Raw genomic sequence first — 20,435 nt, forward strand, 5'->3', positions numbered from 1 at the left:
ACTATATAATAATGTGCATAAGTGAACCAAAGCCCCTAAATTCAGCAATGAAATTGAAGTGAGGTGGAAATTTAATAATTTAAAATTAATAATAGAATACCGTGATTATACCGTATACCGTGGCAAAACCTTAATCAATTAATCGCAGCATGAAAATCTGATACCGTCACAAGCCTAGTGCCCATGCACATTTGGTAAGCAGCACAATATTAGCCTATGTGCCCATGCACATTTGGTAAGCAGCACTATATTAGCCTATGTGCCCATACACATTTGGTAAGCAGCACTATATTGGCCTATGTGCCCATACACATTTGGTAAGCAGCACTATATTGGCCTATGTGCCCATACACATTTGGTAAGCAGCACAATATTAGCCTATGTGCCCATACACATTTGGTAAGCAGCACAATATTAGCCTATGTGCCCATATACATTTGGTAAGCAGCACTATATTAGCCTATGTGCCCATGCACATTTGGTAGGCAGCACTATATTAGCCTATGTGCCCATGCACATTTGGTAAGCAGCACTATATTATCCTATGTGCCCATGCATGTTTAGGCATTTACAGGCATATTTGTAGAGGAGCTTTTACAGGCTGAAAAAAATGTGGTTTTGAGGGAAGCTTTTGGGCAGAAAAAATGCTTGATCTGCCTAAATGCGGCATTCAGAAATGTCAAGTGTTTTTAAGTATACATTTTTTCTAGTGTTCTCTAGTGCTTTTGGTAAAAATGTTTATAATCATAAATGTCCCCAAATACTCCATAGGGCATGTTTTCTATGCAGTTCTGGCATTTTTCCTGCTGCCTAAAATGCATGGACCCTAAATGTGTACTTGGAAACCTACAGCAAATCAACTGCACCACTACTAAATTTAAAGTTTATTGTTGCAGTAGGCATATCTCCTGCCGGTTGCTGGCTACACCACAGATGTAGATTTCCATTGATTGGGCTTAGTCATTGAGGCCTTGATTGGGTTTGCCACTAAGCCCTGTAAGGGACAAAATGGGTTGGGGGAGGAGTCTGTTTATGGTGGGAGGTACATCCATTAGCAACAATAAATTTCTAATTTAGTGCTGCAGCTTATTTGCTGTTCAGTGAGTTGCCGGTGCAAATAATGTTACAAGCTGGCCCCAAAAATAGTATTGTGTATTGTCTGTTATAGCCCTTTGTGCCGGTTCACACTGGTGCGATGCGGGAAATTCTGCGATTCAGTGCCGGTTCCCACATCACACAGTGGTTAACACTGAGATCTGCGAATCACTGGGGGTGTCGATGTGAAGTTAATGACACCCTCAGATCGGTTCACAGATCGCAGTGCGAACCGTGAAATGGTACAGGAATCGGATCACATAGGTGTGAACACCCATGAAATCGGATTCCAGTGCGAACCAAAAAAAAAAAGGAATCCTGCACCATTTTGGTACAAACGTGATGCCATTTCAGCAATACAGTTTGTATGACTGAAATCGCATCGCACAGACATCGCATGTGACCTGCACAGCAATGCTGTGCGAATCACATGCGATGTCTGGCATCACTAGTGTGAATCAGCACTAAAAGTGTTACTAAACCCACAGAAGTAAAATCTGTGTATATGCAGTAAAGCATGCTTGTTATACTCGCTGTGGAACCTAAGGGGTTAATCCTCTGCATTGTGTAAAAAGTCTCATTAATCCTGTCTTCTTTGATCCTTCCCTTCTTTTACTGTGCCCAATCCATTTGCTGATAGAACAGAGCCCTAGGAGACACTCTGCACATGCTCAGTTTGGTGTGTATTGCTAGAGTTTTTTTTTGGGGGGGGGGGTGTGCATGTAATCAGCACAGGGCCGCTCACTACTGTCCAGGCAGAGGGTCAGGGGTCATGCAGCCTCCTTGGACAGTCAGAGGAGAAAAAAAACTACAAGCTTTAACCAGTGCTCGGCCGGACACTGATAAACGGCACAAGAATGCTATAAACTGCTGATGAGAAAAGGTATTTATCAGTTTATATTTACTAAATTGATTGCATTTTCATGTTCTGTGTACTGTTAGTGACCAGATCTAGTGACTATAGGTTGCTGACTGACCGTACAGAAGGAATAAAACCAGCAGAATTCCCGTTACTCCTCTTCCTCACCTTGCTGCAGGTAGAGCAGAGTTCTATAGAAAAAACTAAAAACTGGCATCCTTTAGTTTCAACAGATGCGAATCTCCTCTGCAGCCACTAGGTGGTGCTGTGCATATTGCTCTGTATCATCAGTAAGTAAATACCATGTACTAGGCATTCTGGGGTTACTAGACAGAACTCAAAGTCCCAAACCCTGTTTGCTAGAATATGTATGTATCATTATAGTTATGTAAGTATGTATTGCATGTTGGCCCGATCTGCAGTTTTTAAGCAATTTTAAGCAAATAAAATAGGAATTGTTGCTCCTACAACCAGTCAAACAATAGTTTTAATTTCCTAGCAATGGTCACAGTGATGTTTTCCCCAAGTATTGGAAACAATCCACTCTTTATTGCTTTATCAATGCTAGGGGGTTTATTCAAGGTATGGCATCGATAAGTAGGAGGGCACTAGAAGTAGGTAAGGAATCAATAAGTAGGAGGCTATTAGAAGTAGGTATGGCATCTATAAGTAGGAGGCTACTAGAAGTAGGTATGGCATCTATAAGTAGGAGGCTACTAGAAGTAGGTATGGCATCTATAAGTAGGAGGCTACTAGAAGTAGGTATGGCATCTATAAGTAGGAGGCTACTAGAAGTAGGTATGGCATCTATAAGTAGGAGGCTACTAGAAGTAGGTATGGCATCTGTAAGTAGGGGGGCACTAGAAGTAGGTATGGCATCTATAAGTAGGGGGGCACTAGAAGTAGGTATGGCATCTGTAAGTAGGAGGATACTAGAAGTAGGTATGGCATCTATAAGTAGGAGGGTACTAAAAGTAGGTATTGCATCTGTAAGTAGGATGACACTAGAAGTAGGTGGCATCTGTAAGTAGGAGGGAACTAGAAGTAGCTATGGCATCTGTAAGTACGGGGACACTAGAAGTAGCTATGGCATCTGTAAGTAGGGGGCACTAGAAGTAGCTATGGCATCTGTAAGTAGGGGGCACTAGAAGTAGCTATGGCATCTGTAAGTAGGGGGCACTAGAAGTAGCTATGGCATCTGTAAGTAGGGGGCACTAGAAGTAGCTATGGCATCTGTAAGTAGGGGGCACTAGAAGTAGATATGGCATCTGTAAGTAGGAGGGCACTAGAAGTAGCTATGGCATCTGTAAGTAGGGGGCACTAGAAGTAGATATGGCATCTGTAAGTAGGAGGGCACTAGAAGTAGGTATGGTATCTGAATGTAAGAGGGCACTAGAAGTAGGTATGACATCTGTAAGTGGGGGGGGAGGGGGGCACTAGAAGAAGGTATGGCATCTATAAGTAGGAGGGCACTAGAAGTAGGTATGGCATCTGTAAATAGGAGGGCACTAGAAGTAGGTGGCATCTGTAAGTAGGAGGGCACTAGAAGTAGGTATGGTATCTGAATGTAGGAGGGCACTAGAAGTAGGTATGACATCTGTAAGTAGTAGGGCACTAGAAAGGTATGGCATCTATAAGTAGGAGGGAACTAGAAGTATATTTGGCATCTGTAAGTAAGAGGGCACTAGAAGTAGGTATGACATCTCTAGGTAGGAGGGCACTGGATGTAGGTATGGCATCTGTAGGTAGAAGGGCACTAAAGTAGGTATGACATCTGTAGGTAGGAGGCACTGAAAGTAGGTATGGCATCTGTAGGTAGGAGGGCACTAGAAGTAAGTATAGCATCTGTAGGTAGGAGGGCATTAGAAGTAGGTATGGCATTTGTAAGAAACGTTTGAATTTTTTTTCACGTTCATTGAATAGAGAGGGTGAATCTCCCAAACGGGCACAGACTGCAATAAAAAAATGACAGGTGTTCTAATCCCCCCTAAAAACTAAGGGTAAAAAGTTTTTCCTTTTTTAGTTTTACTTTAATGATTGATTCAGTTTTGGAAAATTCTGTTTTATTAAGGTCCGGTTCACACTTGGGTCCGGTTCATGAAAGTGAACTGATGGACAGAAAAAAAAAAAAAAAAATGTTCTGCTGCAGAAAAAAACATTTCCCCTTTTGATTATTTCATCGATGTGTTTAGCTGTTTGCCCAAAGTTGAGCTGTAAGTTTTTTATGCGATGCGGGAAGGCGCGAATCCGCAGCCTGTTCCCGCATCGCACACGCACCCCCGGCAGTTCACACTGCCATATGCGATACGCTGGGGGTGTCAATGTAATCTTAACGACACCCCCAGTTTGATCGCATATCGCAGTGCGATCGTGCAGTTCGCACAGGATCGGATCGCACAAGTGTGAACCGCTGTGCGATCCGATCCTGATGCGGCTGCAAAAAAGGGTCCTGTGCGTGTTTGCTGCGGGTGCGGTGCGAATTTAGCCATACAAAGTGTATGGCTAAGCCCCGGTTCACATTTATGCGAGTGCGGGGTTCGCATGTAATGTCGGAGTGCACTGCTCCTTCATTACATGCGATCGGCTGTGCGGTGCGAGTTTAGCCATACACTTTGTATGGCTAAATTCGCACCACAGCCGCAGCAAACTCGCACAGGACCCTTTTTGGAAGCCGTATCAGGATCGGATCGCACAGTTGTTAACACTTGTGCGATCCGATCCTGTGCGAACTGCAAGATCGCACTGCGATATGCGATCAAACTGGGGGTGTCGTTAAGATTACATTGACACCCCCAGCGTATCGCATATGGCAGTGTGAACTGCCGGGGGTTCGTGTGCGATGCGGGAACAGGCTGCGGATTCGCAGCCTTCCCGCATCGCATTAGTGTGAACCGGACCTAAACTCGCACCGCACAGCCGATCGCATGTAATGAAGGAGCAGTGCGCTCCGACATTACATGCGAACCCCGCACTCGCATAAGTGTGAACCGGGGCTCATTTGCAGTTTTTTCCGCAAACCCGGCCTATTCGATAATGAAAGGAGCAGTAGCATATTGCTTAGCTCATTGCTGTCACTATGCTGTCTCTTAAATCAATATACTCCTTGCACTAACTGCTTGCTTCATTGGTTTATTGCTCTGCTTCACCCTGCCCCAGTCTGAGCTCTGCTGTATAAAGAGAGCAAGAGGAGGACACCAAATCAAAGTCAGGAACTTGCACTGCCTGCTGTACAGCACAACTGGAGAGATAAGGCGGTCCAAGAAGCCATTCAGCTCATTGTTCTGATCAGAAGCGTGCTGATAGAGCAAAGTGATAGAGAAATGAACTAATCGCTGTACTGTTCCTCCCTTTACTGTTCAGTCACAGGCTGGGGCAGGGCCGGGATGACCTGGGCTCAGAGAAAGTGGGTGGAATGATGCTGGCCGTCTGTCTGAGGACATCTTGCGGCCAAAAAAAGTACTGCAGGGAAATCTCTGGATTCTATGTGAACATTTTAGCAAAAGCTGTTTTGCTATTTTTATTTTTTAATAGGTCCTTTTTATTTTTTGGCTTTTTTTTTTTTCTCTGGAGATCTGGAAAGGAAAAAAGCTCCTTTTTTTTTTTTTTTTTCTGTTTTCATAAATTTAGTGCCCCTGTGTGACCGTTTATTCCTACCTTGCAGACACAGACTTAGTGGAGTCCTTTTGTGGATATACGGTGGTATGTACTGTACATGTTACTGTCCTGCAAGTGACACAAAATGATGAGTCAGACTGAGAGCTGCTCAGCCATTCACAAGCGGCTTTGTATTCCATGTATGAATACAAAGCTTGCTCTGATTCGCTGAGCTGGTGTTCTTGATTTTATCCGCCCCCCCCCCCCCCCTCCATCTCAGCCACTCAGAGGAAGCTTTGTAGTCATTAATAGTATACAAAGCTGCCTGTGAATGGCTAAGCAGCATTCAGCCTGACTCAATATTTTGTTCCCGGAGGGAGATGGAAGGGCCCCGTCCCACAGCTGGAATACAGTGCTGCATACCTCCCCAACATTTTGAGATGGGAGCGAGGGGCACCTATTAGCAAAAGTATGTAGGCATAGGAAACATCCCCTGCCGTGCCCCCTTAAAGGAAAATGATACAAAAACCCAAACTAAAATTGCATTTACAAATGCAGCAGTTAAGAATTTGGATAAAATTTACAAATGCAGCAATTAAGAATTTGGATAAAAGGGGAAACACTTTTTGAAAGATAAATAGTTCATTTTGTATACAATTATATAGATTAGACCAAAATGAGAGAAAATGAGGAGGACAAAGGGACTTTGTTCCAAATCAGGGACAGTCCCTTGAAATCAGGGACAGTCCCTCGAAATCAGGGACAGTCCCTCGAAATCAGGGACAAGAGCTATGGTGCTGTGTATTGTATGTAGCGAAAAGCTGCATTAGTTTCATACAGTGCACCCAGTAAGCACTATTCATACAGTAAATGGTAATTTTGGTCAGCTTGGCCTAAATGAAATATTTGAATGGACATTAATGGTGGCGCTCGGCTTTAATGGTCCTGTAATCATTTTCTCATGAAATCCTTTCTTTCTGCATTTTTCTGCCTCCTTGTAACATCCCCTGCTCTATGCACACTACAAATCTTATAGCCCATAGTCTATCCTAGGAGCGAGCAAGAGAGGGTGGCTACGTTCCTACATACAGTGGGACAGTGGAGAACCAAAGTAGCCACCCTCTAACAGGAAGTCGGAAAAAAAAAAGTTTGGAGGAAGCTGAGAGAAGGTTCTTTTCGGAATTAAGGATACATACCTAAATATCTTTTTTTTTTTTTTTTTTTTTTTTAATGAAGTGTTTAGTGTCCCTTTTAATCTCCCCCCCCTCTGGAGGAATGCAGGGTTTGCCTCCGGGCTTGTGAAGAAATGATTGGTGATAATACAGGATATGTTTCATAGCTGAATCAGCTTGATATTCATTTACTTATTAAAGTCACCAACCCTACATATACTAATTGCCCAGAATAGTAGATATTATGACTCAGCCTAGATCATATACTCTGTATACAGTCAGTCTGAATATAAGAAGCTCATATGTAAAGCTTTTTGTCTGCAGGAAGACTTGTATTGCCGCTTCCTTCCTGTGCTGTTGGCACCTTTGCCGCCTGCTCCTCTGCCCACTGGGGCTACTGGTGACGTGACCGTCCCTGTGCCAGCCTGGGCTCTTTACCCGCCCTTGTCTGAGCTGTCAGCCTTTGCCCGTCTGTTTCCTGTGTGTGTTTTTGCTGTGGCTGTGGTATGTATAACATGCCTGGGCACTGCCCCCATCTCCTCGCCCTCCCCCCTATCTCCAGGATTCAGTGGGAGCTCAGGGATTCCTTTTAAGGCAAAGACTCCTCCGTGAGAACGAAAGTATCGGGAAGTCAGGCTGGCAAGGGTTCTGCTGGTTTAACCCTGTTCATGACTCTCAGTTATAATGAGAAGTTGGCAGACTTGAAGTCTTGTTAAAAGTTCAATCCTTGCCATGCTGTATGATCGCATCATACCTGGCTCCCAGATCAACTTTACATACAAGGGTCTTCCTATCATTCAATAACTCTCAGCAACAAGTCACACTGCAGCCTGCAGCATTGTAGAAGAGCAAAGAGCAGCTAAAGACCATTCCTGGTCGCTGCAGTTCGGGGGGGGGGGGGGGAGTGTAATGAGGACCACCATTGTAGAGAGGCAGAGGTATGTGCGGACACCTTAAACTGCTTGCTATTAGCCAGTTATGATGCATTGAAACACTTAGGTTAGCGACAGATCCTTTTTAACATAAACTCCTGTGTAATGGAAAATCGGCGTATTGTTTTTATATAGAAGAGCGGTTGAAATACTGAAGAATAATCTGTTAAAGCAGAACTTCAGCAAAAGCTAAACCGTACAAACTAATGCAGCTCTGTTTATGAATACTTTAATTGCATGTATATTCTTTGATGGAAACAATGCATGTACCTGAATTCAGCTCATCCATCGACCTCATGTGGTCCACTACACAGCAGAGCTCAGACTGGGGGAGGGAGAAGCAGCACAGGGAGCCAATTGGTGTGCTTACAAAGAACAAACCCCATAACTTGGAACCTTTTAGACATTTAGAGAGAGACAACCTATATGGCTTTAGAGAGAGACAACCTATATGGCTTTAGAGAGAGACAACCTATATGGCTTTAGAGAGAGACAACCTATATGGCTTTAGAGAGAGACAACCTATATGGCTTTAGAGAGAGGCAACCTATAATGGTTTTCTTTATAATGGAGTACTTCAAGAATAATGGAGCCTTCATCAGAGCCATCTTTATTATACAGCATACAGCAGTGGTCTCCAAACTGTGGCCCTTTTGCTAGCCTTTATCTGACCCTTGGGGCACTATATGAGGCACTATTCCCCCCCACTGACACCAACAATGGGGCACTATTTCTTTCATTGACACCAGTGATGGGGTATTATTACTCAACTATTAATTCTGGTGCCAGGGGACTGCTCCTCCTCCCACTGACCACCAACCCTGAAACCATGCTTATTCTGGGCCTGGGACATTTTCTAACTCAACTGGCCTATATTCCACCCTTAAAGTCTGGAGGACAGTAAACTGGCCCTTTGAAAATTTTAGAGACCCCTGGCATACAGAATTCCAACTGGGGGAGGACGAAGCAGCACAAGGCTTGTATTTGCATGTACTAACATAGAACACTCTGATAGGAGGAGAGAACAGAGTGACAGAAAGGAGCTCCTCAGTCTGCTGCTTCTCCTTTCATTATCTAGTGAGTGTCAGGGGGTGGGGAAAAGACCTGTAAGTCTTGATGGCCTGCAGTAGAGAGAAATTAGGTCTTTTACCATGCTAGACAGGGCTGTGCTGTATGGCAGAAATGTGTCAATCTTAGGCCTGGAAGGGCAGAAATACAAATCCTTGAATATCTAGTGAGTGGCAGGGGGTGGGGAAAAGACCTGTAAGTCTTACTGACCTGCAGCAGAGGTCTTCTACCCTGCTAGACAGGGCTGTGCTGCTTGGCAGAGATGTGTAAATCTCAGGTCTGGAAGGGCAGAAATAGAAAATCCTCAACAGGTACAGCAGATCCCAATAAAATTAGCGGTTTGCCTGGCGTTCAGCGTTATTACATTTCTGATTTTCTTTGCAGTTGCAGGGAAATGGAGCATTTCTGGACATTCGTTATAACTATCTCTGTGTTGAGACAAACCCGAGGGCTGCCATTACTGTTAGTTGCCTGGCTCTCTTTGGCGTTTGTACTTTGAGTCAGAATAAGAAGTTCTTGTCTGAATACATGTCCCAAGGTCACTAACTCAGTTTGAAGGCAGAGGATAAGCATGACAGCCAGGCAACTAGCATTTTAATAAGGAGGCGTTGACAATGACAGCCCCTGTGTTAAAAAAAAAAAACCTTATGTCTGTGTTCAGCTCTTTCCAATACAACATACTGGACATGGAGCCGGAGCGCCCGTTCTTTCATAGGAGGGATTTTTTTTTCTAGTTTCTACCTACTGAGCAATGATATGCCGAGTGGTCTGAGTTTGGGCACACAAATGCTATTTATTTTTTATTCTTTAATGTGTGGGCCTTTCAGAACTTCAGCTACTAAATGACACAACATAGGGTAAAAATAATGGATACATGGAAATCATTCATAACTAAGAGCTCATTCACACTATGTGCAGAGACAGACATTGTACCACCACAGGGACACATAGAAAACAATTGTTTCCTATGTGCCCCAGTCACACTGCAACACAGCCTAGTGCTGCGCTGCAGTGCAGACATGTTGCATTTTATTGCAGCTCACCGGCCCTAATTGCACTGCAATGTATTAATGAAATGTACATTTTGTACACTTCAAATACAGCTCATACAAAACAAAAAAAGTGATCAGTGCAATGTTATGAAATGTACGTTTTGTACACTTTAAATAAAGCTCATACAAAACAAAAACAAAAAAAAATGGGGGGGGGGGGGTGGAGCAGTGCAATGTGATAAATCGTGCACCACACTGCCCCCTACTGCAGCTGGCAATACAGAGCAGATGGAGTGGCGAATCGCTCCTGACACTCTGCATTGCAGTATGAATTGGCCCTAAATGTTTTTAAGTGTTCGCTATTGGAACTGAATGCATTGACGCCCCATCCACACCCAAGCGCACCTTTATAGCACGTTTTTAAGAGGCACCCTTCATTTGAATGGGCCTCCTTTGCTCCAAAAACGGGCTAAAGAAGCTCATGTACCAAGTTTTGGCACTGAGCCAAGCGTGTTTTGTGCATTTCCTAATTGTAATCCTGTTGTAGGTTTTTTGCAATGTAGACTATTCCCATTTTTTGTTTTTTAAAAGGAAAACATGCATACTTATTTTGGACCAAGTAGTAAACAAAAAGGGACTCATCCATACATTGGTATCCATTAGGGATCGACCGGCCGATATCAACTTTCCCCAATATATCGGTATCAGCCCCGGAACTGGCCGATTTACCGATATTTTTGTGACGTCATTCTGCCTTTTATGGCTGCCTCCCTCACCTTGGACAGCCTCGTCTGGAGTCGGGAATAGTCTCCTGGGAGTGTATCACAGCCATACATCCACCCACAGCAGTCCGGTGCCAGCCAGCCACCCACATCCACAGGCCCTGTACCAGCCAGCCACAGGCACTGTACCAGCGTGCCAGCCAACCACCCACAGGCCCTGTGCCAGCCAGCTACCCACAGGCCCTGTGCCAGCCAGCCACCCACAGGCCCTGTGCCAGCCAGCCACACACCCACCACAGGGTGCCAGCTAGCCACCCACCACAGGGTGCCAGCCAGACAGCCAGCCACCCACCATAGGGTGCCAGCCAGACAGCCAGCCACCCACCACAGGGTGCCAGACAGCCAGCCACCCACCACAGTGTGCCAGCCAGCCACCCACCACAGGGGCCATTAAACATTAACCACTTAAGCCCCGGAGGATTTTCCTGCTAAAAGCCCAGGGGGTATTTTGCGATTCGGCACTGCGTGACTTTAACGGACAATTGCGCGGTCGTGCGATGCTGTACCTAAACGAATTTGACGTCCTTTTTTTCCCACAAACAGAGCTTTCTTTTGGTGGTATTTGATCACCTGTGCGATTTTTTGATCACGCGCTATAAACAAAAAAAGAGCGACAATTTTGCAAAAATAGCAATATTTTTCACATTTTTTTATATGAAATTCCCCAAAAAAAAAATGTAAAAATCAAAATTTTTTAACATTTTCGGCCAATTTGTTTTATCCTACCTATGTTTGGTAAAAAAAATCGCAAAAAGCGTATTTTTATTGGCTTGCGCAAAAGTTATCGCGTTTACTAACAAAGGGAAAGATTTTTGTCATTTTTGTTGTTTTTTTTTTTTAACGCGTAATGGCGGCGATCTGCGATTTTTTTTTTTTTTTTGCGGTACTGCGACATTGCGGCGGACAGATCGGACCCTTGACTGACATTTTTGACACTTTTGGGGTTACCAGTGACATTTCTACAGTAATCAGTGCTATACATATGCACTGTTACTGTAAAAATACACTGGTAGTGAAGGGGTTAACTTTATTTGGGAGGGAGGGGCTGTGTGTGTCCCTAGGGGCGTGCTTTCTACTGTGATTGGCTGTGGCTTGAGCTGTAAGGACACTGATCAACAGATCTACATAGTAGATCCGTGTGATCAGTGTCTTTACACCGAGGAGAATGACAGGTGGCTTGTTTACACAAGCTGCCTGACATTCTCCCTCTCCCCCGACGATCGCCGAGTGACCGGCGGACATCGGGTCCGCTGGTCACACGCGCGGGGGGCCCGTTACCGCGCGGGAGCGGGAGCGCGCCTCCGCGGGCGCGCGCTCGCTCCCCAGACCCTCCCAGGCTAGTGACGTTAATTAACGTCACTCTGCCTGGCAGGGGCTGACTGCCGCAGTAAATCTACTTGCGGCGGTCGGCAAGCGGTTAAACAAAAATTAACATGTTTAGTACCAGATTTGTGTCAAAAATTGTCTTTATTTTTCAAAACTTTAAATGTAGAAAATATTGGCCGATACTGCTACATTGTTACCAAAATATCGGTATCGGCCTTGAAAAACCCATATTGGTCTATCCCTAGTATCCGTGTATTCAAAATATTGTTTCTGGGCAGTAAAGATGTTTGCAACTTTTTACAGTAGAAAAGAAAAAAAGTTTTTTTTTTTTATGTATTTTCCTAAATGATAAGGATGCATTAAAATGTGACTTGTTATATTCTAGAAGCCTGAAACCAGCCTTTGGTAATTTTTTTTGTTTTATACAAAACGATTCAAGAGGTTGATGCTTAGATTTACACAATTTGAAAAAGGCTGAATTTTCTCTGGGCATAAGGGGTTAATATAGCTTCTAGTTAGTAAAATGGTTAACCGGCTTTCTGTCTTTCCTGCAGAAAATCAAAGGCTAAGCCAAATGGTAAGAAACCAGCCTCCGAAGAGAAGAAGCTGTACCTGGAGCCCGAATACACCCGTGTCCGCGTCACGGACTTTGAATTTAAGCAACTAGTCTCATTACCGCAGGAGATTGACCTCAACGAGTGGATGGCCAGCAACAGTAGGTTTCATTTTCATAAGAAGGGTTTGCGTGCGTGTATGAAGAAATAACACACAGAGGTTGATCAGATAGCCTGGGCAGTCCCAAAGAGAAACACTGTGGGAAACTGGAGATTCGCCAGCTTGATTTAGGTGTGAAAAAGCAAGAAAAACAATAAGACTATATTTTCCGTAGCATCTTCATAAATATTCACAGTGGATCTGAGGGTGTATAGATAATTATCCAGAATAACAGCTATTAGTCATTTTGTGTAAATGAGACAAAACTTTGTTTTTCCAATTTCCTTTGCAGATCGATAGTTTAGTTGTTAATTAAAAAAAAAAAAATAATAATAATAGTGGTTAAGGAAAGAATTTCTATGATTATTATTTCCATCACAATGCCACAAAATTTTCTTGAATCACTTTTTTTTTTTTTTTTCAATGAATACCATTCAACCTGTAGAGAATGTATCCTAAGAACATTCGGTTTTGTCCCATTTACACTTAATTAGTAATCAATAGCTACTCAAACTTCTTTCATTGAATACACCCTATATAAACAAAACCCCCATGTCTTGACAATTACCGTATATACTCGAGTATAAGCCGAGTTTTTCAGCACATTTTTTTGTGCTGAAAACGTCCCCCTCGGCTTATACTCGAGTCAACAAAAAAAAAAAGTTCCCGGCCGCTCCTACGTTTTTAAGATTTAAAAATGGCGCCGCCCGGCATATACATGTCACCGCGCATGCGCCACCACCTCTCGGGACAGGTCGGAGATAGCCGAATGTATACCAGCTTTCCCGAGCGGCGGCGCGTGCGCAATGATGTGTCAGCGCCGGGCGGCGCCATTTTTAAAATGAAGGCGCCTCTGGAACAGGTAAGTGAAACACAGCGGCACTAGTATGCCCGCAACCCCGCATCCTCTTGTACCATGCTTGCCACCCTGAATTCTCCTGTACATGCCAGCCACACTGCATTCTCCTGTACATGCCAGCCACACTGCATTCTCCTGTACATGCCAGCCACACTGCATTCTCCTGTACATGCCAGCCACACTGCATTCTCCTGTACATGCCAGCCACACTGCATTCTCCTGTACCATGCACGCCACCCTGCATTCTCCTGTACCATGCACGCCACCCTGCATTCTCCTGTACCATGCACGCCACCCTGCATTCTCCTGTACCATGCACGCCACCCTGCATTCTCCTGTACCATGCACGCCACCCTGCATTCTCCTGTACCATGCCAGCCACCCTGCATTCTCCTGTACCATGCCAGCCACCCTGCATTCTCCTGTACCATGCCAGCCACCCTGCATTCTCCTGTGCCCTGCCAGCCACCCTGCATTCTCCTGTGCCCTGCCAGCCACCCTGCATTCTCCTGTGCCCTGCCAGCCACCCTGCATTCTCCTGTGCCCTGCCAGCCACCCTGCATTCTCCTGTACCATGCCAGCCACCCTGCATTCTCCTGTACCATGCCCGCAACCCCGCATCCTCTTGTACCATGCTTGCCACCCCGCATCCTCTTGTACCATGCTTGCCACCCCGAATTCTCCTGTACATGCCAGCCACACTGCATTCTCCTGTACATGCCAGCCACACTGCATTCTCCTGTACATGCCAGCCACACTGCATTCTCCTGTACATGCCAGCCACACTGCATTCTCCTGTACATGCCAGCCACACTGCATTCTCCTGTACCATGCACGCCACACTGCATTCTCCTGTACCATGCACGCCACACTGCATTCTCCTGTACCATGCACGCCACCCTGCATTCTCCTGTACCATGCACGCCACCCTGCATTCTCCTGTACCATGCACGCCACCCTGCATTCTCCTGTACCATGCCAGCCACCCTGCATTCTCCTGTGCCCTGCCAGCCACCCTGCATTCTCCTGTGCCCTGCCAGCCACCCTGCATTCTCCTGTGCCCTGCCAGCCACCCTGCATTCTCCTGTGCCCTGCCAGCCACCCTGCATTCTCCTGTACCATGCCAGCCACCCTGCATTCTCCTGTACCTTGCCAGCCACCCTGCATTCTCCTGTACCATGCCAGCCACCCTGCATTCTCCTGTACCATGCCAGCCACCCTGCATTCTCCTGTACCATGCCAGCCACCCTGCATTCTCCTGTACCATGCCAGCCACCCTGCATTCTCCTGTACCATGCCAGCCACCCTGCATTCTCCTGTACCATGCCAGCCACCCTGCATTCTCCTGTACCATGCCAGCCACCCTGCATTCTCCTGTACCATGCCAGCCACCCTGCATTCTCCTGTACCATGCCAGCCACCCTGCATTCTCCTGTACCATGCCAGCCACCCTGCACTCTCCTGTACCATGCCAGCCACCCTGCACTCTCCTGTACCATGCCAGCCACCCTGCACTCTCCTGTACCATGCCAGCCACCCTGCACTCTCCTGTACCATGCCTGCCACCCTGCATTCTCCTGTACCATGCCTGCCATCCTGCATTCTCCTGTACCATGCCTGCCATCCTGCATTCTCCTGTACCATGCCTGCCATCCTGCATTCTCCTGTACCATGCCCGCCACCCTGCATTCTCCTGTACCATGCCCGCCACCCTGCATTCTCCTGTACCATGCCCGCCACCCTGCATTCTCACCCTACTCGAGTCAATCATTTTTCCCATCTTTTTGTGGTAAAGGTAGGGGCCTCGGCTTATACTTGGGTCGGCTTATACTCGAGTACATACGGTATATGTGCAAGTCTTATGATAATCGCATTGTTAGAATGTTGTGTTCTATAGTTATGTATAGGAACCAGTCAGTGTGTCTTTGGCCAAGTTTTCAAAACCAGTCACTGTAGCAAATTTCTTTTTATTCATATATTTTTACACTTGTACATTGATAAATATATAGGGAGAGAGGGCAAGTCCTGTCCCCTTTCAGCAGTGGTGTAAAGCTTGGCCATACACTGTTAAGTCTTTTTATTTATTTTTTCCTTTTAACCTGTTGGCTAAATGAAAAAAACACTAGCAGATTCCTCCATCCACACAAGCAAGGTGGATGGTGTAATCCCCAAACCCTCCCTTTCCTTGCCCGCCCCAGGGCGTTGTATTATTACAGCTCCACCAGCAGAACGCTCTGATCAGTGGCTGCAGCTGCTGATCAATAGCATATTTTCCAACATGTCCCTTTGACAGAGGTCGAAAAAACTGTTGAGTGGGAGAGTCCACACACCGATCCAAATTTGTCCGGTCCTTGCTGGACTGACCTAATTTCCATCAGTGTATGTATATCATGCACTTTTATGCTTGTTCACATGCTGCCATAGTGTGAATGCAGCCTTCTACAATGCCTTGAAAAAGTATTCATACCCCCTTGAAATTTTCCACATTTTGTTATGTTACAACCAAAAACTTAAATGTATTTCTTTGGGATTTTATGTGATACACCAACATTAGGTGGCACATAATTGTGAAGTTAAAGAAAAATTATAAATGGTTTTCAAAATTCTTTACAAATAAATATCTGAAAAGTGTGGCTTGCATTTGTATTCAGGTGCCTTTACTCTGATACCCCTAACTAAAATCTAGTGGAACCAATTGCCTTTAGAAGTCACCTAATTTGTAAGTAGAGTCCACCTGTGTGCAATTTAATCTCAGTATAAATACAGCTGTTCTGTGAAGCCCTCAGAGGTTTGCTAGAGAACCTTAGTGAACAAGGCCAAGGAACATACCAGACAGACCAGAGATAAAGTTGTGAAGAAGTTTAAAGCAGGGTTAGTTTATATATAAAAAAAAATTCCAAGCTTTGAACCTCTCACAGAGCACTGTTCAATCCATCATCCGAAAATGGAAAGAGTATGGCACAAATGCAAACCTACCAAGACATGGCCGTACATCTAAACTGAAAGGCCGGGCAAGGAGAGCATTAATCAGAGAAGCAGCCAAGAGGCCCATGGTAACTCTGGAGGAGCTGCAGAGATCTACAGCTCAGGTGGGAGAATCTGTGCACAGGACAACTATTAGTCGTGCACTCCACAAATCTGGCCTTTATGGAAGAGTGGCAAGAAGAAAGCCATTGTTGAAAGAAAGCCATAAGAAGTCCTTTTGCAGTTTGCGAGAAGTTATGTAGGGGACACAGCAAACATGTGGAAGAAGATGTTCTAATCAGATGTGACCAAAATTTAACGTTTTGGTCTAAAAGCAAAACTCTATGTGTGGTAGGAAAACTAACACTGGACATCACCGTGCGCATCATATCACACTCTAGACTGGAGACTGGGATAGAGGGTCACCTACCAGCAGGACAACGACCCTGAACATACAGCCAGAGCTACAGTGGAACTGTTTGGATCAAAGCATATTCATGTGTTAGGATGGCCAAGTCAAAGTCCAGACCTAAATCCAATTGAGAATCTGCAGCAAGACTTGAAAATTGCTGTTCACCGACAAAGTATTGACACAGGGGCGCTGGATACAAATGCACACCACATTTTTCAGATCTTTATTTGTAAACAATTTTGAAAACAATTTATTATTTTCCTTCCACTTCACATTTATGTGCCACTTTGTGTTGGACTATTACATAAAATGCCAATAAAGTACATTGACGTTTTTGGTTGTAACAGGAAAAAATGTGGGAAAATTTCAAGGGGTATGAATACTTTTTCAAGGCACTGTAGAAGGCTGCATTAACACTATGGCAGCATGTGAACAAGCATAAAATTGCATGATATACAGTATCTCACGAAAGTGAGTACACCCCTCACATTTTTTGCAAATATTTTATTATATCTTTTCATGTGACAACACTGAAGAAATGACACTTTGCTACAATGTAAAGTAGTGAGTGCACAGCTTGTATAACAGTGTAAATTTGCTGTCCCCTCAATATAACTCCACACACAGCCATTAATGTCTAAACCACTGGCAACAAAAGTGAGTACACCCCTAAGTGAAAATGTTCAAATTGGGTCCAAAGTGTCCATATTTTGTGTGGCCACCATTATTTCCCTTTCGTTCATTGACGAGCACAGCTCCTGATCTTCTTAACTATTGGGTTATACTGCCCCCTACAGGAGTAGGACACTAGGCAGAAAAAAAGTATGGCTACGCCTATGGCAGTCCCAGGGGGTATACTCCCTCTCTCTGCTATAGGTACTTTTTTTTTCCTGCCTAGTCAGGAGGAAGGACCTAGTTCCTTGCTGGGATCTCTGGTCCTGGCAATTTTTTTTTCTTTTTAGATAGAATTTCTTTCTCCTGGATTTTTTCCTGTGAGATCTACAATAAACTGCTGGACTGGGCGACGCGCTGGATAATTTAGATCCAGTGGTCACCCCAGTCTGGCCAGCGAGTGCGGGCAGACCTCAGCTCCGCGCTAGGTCGGTCTCGACATATCCCCACTGGACGGGGTTGGCCTGCAGGGTAAATGCCTTGTGAGGTCGCATACTACCAGGTCGGTCTCGGCCCACGTCACAGCATTCCTCCTGGCCGATAGCCCCCCCCATTTAGATGGAGAGGGGTTCTGTCTGGAGTGGTGCCAGTCTGGTTCCGGGTATGGTGAGTAGCTGTCCCCCTCTCTCCCCCTGGTTTTTGGGGTGGACGTGGCCCCCCCTCCATGGGTCGGTCAGACCCCTGGGCTCCCCTCCTTCCCGTTGGGCACACCCCTCCTCCGTCTGGTGGGTCCCTGTGGGCCATCTTACCTCTCATCCGCCCCTCCCCCCCCCCTTGATGCTGGGGCTGTGGGGTGACCTGGTTCACAGCCTATGGTGGGGGCAGGGTGCTGTGCTGGCGATTATGGGTGGGGGGGTGTGCCGCTGGTGACTGGGCGATCAACTGTGGGGGAAGGGGGCTGTACCCGTGGGGGGCTCCTGCCATTCCCCCTCTCCTTCCTGCCTATTCTGTTTTCTGAGGTCTATGGATCCCTCCTGGGAGCCTTGTGAGGCCGCCATTTTCTTATAGCCTGTGTTTAACACACAGCGGCCATTTTTGTGTAGTCCGGCAACCATTTTTCAATGGTTTTCCATTGAAAATAGCTGCAGCCATGACAGTGGAGCCCTCAGTTGCGATTTCGGCAGTGGGAGCCCCTCCTCATCCCTTGGTGCTGACTCCTGGTTCTTTTTGTTTCCTGATTGCTGTTCGTGCAATGCAGATTCTCCTGGTAGCTGCGGTGCCTGGTTTCTGCTGGATGGTGAGTCTGGTGGGGTCATCTCCCTCTCTACTGTGGATCGATTGGTTCTCTGTGGCTGGCAACTGGATTGGCTGCCGGAGCAGTGAGGGTTGTCCCTTAGCAGTGTTTTACACTTTTTTGTAGGGTCCCCCTGGTGACTCATGGAGTCATGGAGCCCATCTCCCCTCTCTAAGGCTGCGAGGCCCTCCGGGTCCCATCCATTTATCGATGCGCGGACAGCGGTCCTAGAGTCCTTGGTGTCCCGCGTGGAGGTGGCTTTTGGGCGACGGCTGGCAAAAAGCGCCCCTGTCTTCCTCTGCCTCATCTGATCAGATCTTGAGTCTTAGTCGGCCGACCGCAGGCGTGGGTCACCCTGCTGAGTTTGCAACCAGGCGCCCTGAATCCTCAGATAGTGAGGAGGATTCCTCCACTTCGGCAACCGCGTACGAAAAGGTGCTAGCGAACGCACTGATTGTAGTTGTGCGTGAGACCTTAAAGATGGAGGTCACAGCTGAAGCTGCGGCGGAGGTGCAGGTTCCGTTTGGCATTCACAAGCCATACACAGCGAAAAAGGTGTTCCCTTTCCCCTCCTATTTTGAAAGAATTCCCCTTTGGGTTCCTAAGCGATTTTGCTAGGCGATACGCCTATGAGGAGAGGAGTCCCTTCTTAAGAAGTAGACTGTTCCACCGGTGGCACCATGATTCTGGTTGAAGAGTCCCCAGCTGACAGGAAAGCAGAGGCTGTGGCCCACAATATGTACACCCTGGCTGGTTTGGCACTGAGGGCGATATTCACCACTGCCCTAGTGTCGCAGACTCTGGGTGCAGAAGTTCAGAATGGAGTCCGTTTGCACGGTGGTGACTTCCCTACATTAGGGGGATTGTTCTTGCCTCCATCGATACCAAGGATGCTTACCTTCACATTCCAATATGTGTCGGCCTCCAGCGCTTCCTTCGCTTTGCCGTGGGAGAGGAGCATTATCAGTTTGTGGGGTTACCCTTTAGTCTTGCTTCTGCTCCTCAGGTCTTCACGAAAGTGTTAGAGAATAAATAAAATCAGCGCTAACCAAAATGAAATGCAAAAAATCCAATGGCCGCCTAAATTTAGTGCTTTCACATAACACAAATGAACATACAATCTAAAATGAATGCAGCGCCAGAGGAATAAATTAAATAAATACAAATCCAATAAATATGAAATGATGATGAATGGTGACTAAGCACAGTGATAAAAGTGCAAGTGCTACCGATAAATCAATATATATAATGCGTATAGGATTCAATAAATTATATGACAGTGGTTAAACTGTCAAAAAGTGCCAAAGTAAACAAAAAGTGCACGTGCTAGCAATAATTTCACAATCATGAAATAAAAATACTCCAAGTGGTAAACCATATTAAAATTGTTCCAAGTCCATGATCAAAAATCCAGAAAATCTTCAGTGCTGTGCAAAAGGCAATAAAGGTGCTGGTGCTTCTATACTATATATGTGACTGTGTGCTGGTAATAATTTGCTAGCAGCTCAAAAATTATAATGAGCCAGACACGCTGTGTGCACTCTATGGTGCTAAAAGGCAATGGGCTCATCAGCTCCTGACTCAGGCTTCTTCTGCAGCTCCTGTGAGGAATAAAGAGCGAGGATTTTTCAATCATCCTGGTGGCCGTAAACATCTTTTCAGAGAAGACCAGTTGTCCCAAGGGCTAATCTACCATCCTGCTTTAAAGTCACTTGTTTTAATGGCTTAGTTATTGAAAGCCAGGTACAGAGGTTTGTCTG

The 20,435-nt window shown here is 45.7% G+C and overlaps 1 protein-coding gene across 3 annotated transcripts in view; it reads left to right on the forward strand.

Moving 5' to 3' along the window:
• The window catches only part of MOB2 (MOB kinase activator 2), a 121,097-nt gene that overhangs the window by 88,640 nt on the left and 12,022 nt on the right, over nucleotides 1-20,435 (forward strand). For all 3 annotated transcript variants that reach the window (XM_082270251.1, XM_082270249.1, XM_082270250.1), the window contains exon 2: nucleotides 12,375-12,535. In XM_082270251.1, coding sequence (XP_082126377.1) covers nucleotides 12,375-12,535 — 161 coding nt within the window. The remainder of the gene's footprint in view (nucleotides 1-12,374; nucleotides 12,536-20,435) is intronic.

This window comes from Pelophylax lessonae (assembly GCF_965119305.1).
Source record: "Pelophylax lessonae genome assembly, chromosome: 10".
Classification (NCBI taxonomy): Eukaryota; Metazoa; Chordata; class Amphibia; order Anura; family Ranidae; genus Pelophylax; species Pelophylax lessonae.